This window comes from Cyprinodon variegatus, unplaced genomic scaffold, assembly GCF_000732505.1.
Source record: "Cyprinodon variegatus isolate N-32 unplaced genomic scaffold, C_variegatus-1.0 Scaffold221, whole genome shotgun sequence".
NCBI classification, from domain to species: domain Eukaryota; kingdom Metazoa; phylum Chordata; class Actinopteri; order Cyprinodontiformes; family Cyprinodontidae; genus Cyprinodon; species Cyprinodon variegatus.
In genome coordinates, this window is record NW_015150674.1 from 965,488 (window position 1) to 969,452 (window position 3,965).

General features: G+C 36.0%; 1 protein-coding gene across 10 annotated transcripts in view; it reads right to left on the minus strand.

Moving 5' to 3' along the window:
• Nucleotides 1–3,965, minus strand: part of LOC107088538 (focal adhesion kinase 1-like) — a 78,268-nt gene that overhangs the window by 59,266 nt on the left and 15,037 nt on the right. For all 10 annotated transcript variants that reach the window (XM_015380777.1, XM_015380778.1, XM_015380782.1 and 7 more), the window contains exon 2: nucleotides 1,508–1,534. Coding sequence is in view for 8 of the 10 variants with exons in the window: in XM_015380782.1 (XP_015236268.1) it covers nucleotides 1,508–1,534 (27 nt within the window). In the remaining 2 variants the exon portion in view is untranslated. The remainder of the gene's footprint in view (nucleotides 1–1,507; nucleotides 1,535–3,965) is intronic.

The following is a 3,965-nucleotide window of genomic DNA, read 5'->3' on the forward strand; positions in this document are numbered from 1 at the left end:
AATCGAATCAAATCGTGGTGTATTCTTGAGTATCGAAAATAATCGAATCGTTGGGTCAGGAAATCAATACTGAATCGAATCGCCATGATGGGTGTGATTTACACCCCTAGTACAAACCTAAATAAAGACAAAATAAATTAGACAAGCATACTCAATACAAAAACTAAAACAGCAAATAAATACAAAGGACTTAAAAATCACACTGAAATGTAATTTTCGCCTGTTAGGAATAAAGGATATAATCGAAACGTGTTTTCTTAAAAACGAGGCCCATTACTGTTTAGCCGTTTAGGTAATAACTTTATAATACAGGCTTTATTTTATTCATTTTTATCAAGCTAGACGTAGTAAAATGCAAAATAGTTTACTTCTCAAAGTGAAAATCTTTAGTTGAAATGCAGACCACTATTTCAAAGAATAAACTGAATTTAAAATATAATCGGTATACAAACAAAATATTGTATTATTGATTATAAAAAGAAAATATACAAACATAAGAATCACTGTTAGTGACAGATTTAAATACAAAATGAATATACCGGTAAGTTTGAAATTGCCATCATGGAGGACAAAAAGTGACCATGAGGGATTCAGAGGGTTCCCTCTGATAGGACACTTTGGACTGGTTCTTGGGTCAAACCTTCTCCATCTAAATATTCGACTGACCCAACAATTGGTTGGGATTTTTTTCACTTTGGGACAAGCTGGTTTAAAGACCAGGCTGTGGATCATCAAATTCAACTACAAAAGTTATTTAATTTTTTTTTTTTATATATCCATTCTTTGTACATCTGATGGACTTTTATAAGCAATGTTTATAGACCTTGAGCAGAAATGGTCAAGGCTAAATTTTTAGTCGCTGTCATTTTCTAGGTCAGAAGATGACCTGATTGAAACTATCTCACTTCCAAAGGCATCTAAAAAAGTTCAGTCTAGGAAAAATAAAACCTGCTTTGGTCTTTTTTAGGATTAAGCCCTTCCGGCTTCAAACATCCTGATCGAAGAACTGCAGTAGTACCATTGGTTACCTAGCAACAACCAAGAAGAGAAGATGGAGCCAAGGGCCATTAAACGGCTTATCTATACGTTTAAAATGTATTCAGCTTCATGAAAAAGCAAAACCAATCCTTCACCCAGACAAAAATGCAAATAAAGTAATAAATAGAAATAACTATCAAGAAATAAATTAAGTAACGGTAAAATTTTAAAATGAACAAACTGATAAAAGAATACAAATATAAATAAAAATTAAAGAGATGTTTTTAATATACTAAGACCAAGATAAAATCATTAATATCGTAGGAACGCACACACTCTTGACCTAAGGGTATTAAGCAAGAAATGTAATTTAATGTAACATCAACCAGGCTCTGATTTACTGTTGAAACAAATCTGTTTTGATTTCACTTATCGTCTGACAGATAAAAGAAACCTATATCTAAACATATTCAACTAGAAAACAAGATAAACAATAAATACATAGCATAAAAAATAAAAGTGTACTCACTGGCATAATACGATATCCTGGAAATCTCTGAAAAAGAGGAAGACATGAAACAAACATTTTACTTCGTTTGCCTTGATAGTAAAACATACGAATATCTGAGCTGGTGAATAATTCACAGTGACAGCATGGAAATCAATTGTGTCATCGATGAGTCACCACACTACGTGGCTCAGCATTCAGAAACAGTAAATAGTGGACTAACAGATTCCTTGAGGTTAAAAAGTATTTAATTTTCCCTTGATCACAAAAAAGGTATTTTTAATTTTTAAGTTATTTTCTAATCTATATAATCATATCAGTTAAATTGAGAAAAAAGTGAGAAAACATGATAAACAGAGACCAGAGTTCCTGCACATTTTCCATGTAGGAATATCTAACTAGTTTTTGACTTTTCCAAGAGCTTTTTGTGATCCATTTTAATTTAAAAGAATATAATACTGAAGTTCAATATTGTAGATATTTCTACAGTGGGGGCAGTTTTAAATGTGCAGTCTAAAGAACATGCAGAAATGTGAGGAAGGAAGGAAGGAAGGAAGGAAGGAAGGAAGGAAGGAAGGAAGGAAGGAAGGAAGGAAAGCACAGAGAAGAAAGGAAGGATGAAGTAAAAAGGATGCAAAGAAAGATCATATCTGGGACATGATCAAAATAAAAAAATAAAATAAAATAAAACAAGACAAACAAGAGACATGGGAAGTAAAGTCTGGAAATAACTCTAGAAATACAAATACTTTCCATCCTCATTTTATTATCAACACCTTTAAATATTTAAACTAATTCCAGACTTTTCCTGTCTGCAAAGGAAGAGAGCAAATCATAAAGGAATCCAAGTCCTTCAGAAATACAGCTGTTCAGCAAACAAGATTTACTGGCAGGAAACTTTCAATCACATGTAGCATGTTGACTTATTTCACATCAGACAGTGCAAAAGGGCTGACCACACAGCAGCTGAAAAGAATCAGGAGGATATGATATGTGTTGGGTCTCTTGCTAAGGTGAAGGCGGAGGTGAGAATTATGACTGGGCAGAATTGACCTGCTCTGTCATGCTGCTATAACTTTTCTCAGAGTCTCTAATCTCCTTCATGACCTCAGCCTCCATCCAAGCACGACTTTAATCAAAGCTCTACCTCATGCTTTTCTGTATTCATTTTCAAAAACAGCACCAAAACGAGCAGCTTGATGAAATGCCCTACACTGTGAGGCTGTGCTGACTCCTGTTACCAAGCAACGGCCACTAAGCAGGATGGCTGCGCTAATAAGGATGCAAATGCTTTGTCTTATACTACTAGTGGGATAAACGCCATGCCCTAATTCCAAACAATCCAAAATTGGAGAGTACCAAGTAGCACCATGGAGTGTTCCCTTGCTCTGAGTGTTACATAAAACACCTGCAGTAGTTTTTCCACATTTTGATCACAAATAACTGAATTCAATAATAAACAGGTTTTATTATGGGATACAGCTCTGATAATTAGACACAGTCAAACTAGATTTTTTTTTTTTTTTACAATCATTTTAACAAAACTATCTCTCAACAGAGGAGGTGGTCCTAGACATAACTTACGTGTACGGTAAGTAGTTGACAGGCACAAGCACTTTTAGGAACTAAATACCCAGAAAATTCACCTCTCACCTGCCGTCACCTGACTCAACCTTCAATGAAGCATGCGACCAAAACCACTCTGACAAGGGTGTTAACGAGTCACCTGTTGTTTTTTCCCTAATTCTTTGTCAGACCTACAGTTCATGAATCTCAGTGCGCCTCACCATCAGTTGGAACTGAAGATGCCTCTTGGATGACAGGTGAAACATCTTCTAGAAAAATACACATCCAATTCCCCAAGGCCAGGCACATACTGTAGGATATTTTCTATCATTATACTCAGCTACATCTCCAACAGTGACAACAATGAAACTGCAGGGTTTAAAAGTTCATAGCTCACAATGCATATTCTCACACTGTATGGCCCAGTGCATTGCGAACTAACTACTCACACTGCATGTCCAATAACCACACATCGGACTCACCGCCGAGAGATGGCGCTAATTGTCTTCTTCCAGATTTAATAGCTAGTCGTCAATCTGGAAGAAGAGGAAGATGAGGAATTGACTTGTTTTAACATGCACAATGCGCAAGGTTCTGGTAAATCAGCTAGTAGACGCTCTTAGCTCTGCTTGAACAGCAGGAATTGTTTCAAAAAGGTTTGATTTTCTCCCAACCTTACGATTCCTGATCTGGAGGTGGTCATGAAAGCTAACCGCCCCTCGTTAGCCCCTGTATACTACACCAGCTGTCCCCAACCACCGTGGTACCAAATGTCCGTGGGTCATTTGGTACCGGGCCGCACAGAAAAAAGTTTTTTATATATATATATATATATATATAATTTATCGACGATCAGAGTCTGAGTGATGTTTTATTTTGAAAAATATAAAAGATTGCGGTATTCTCTCCCAAT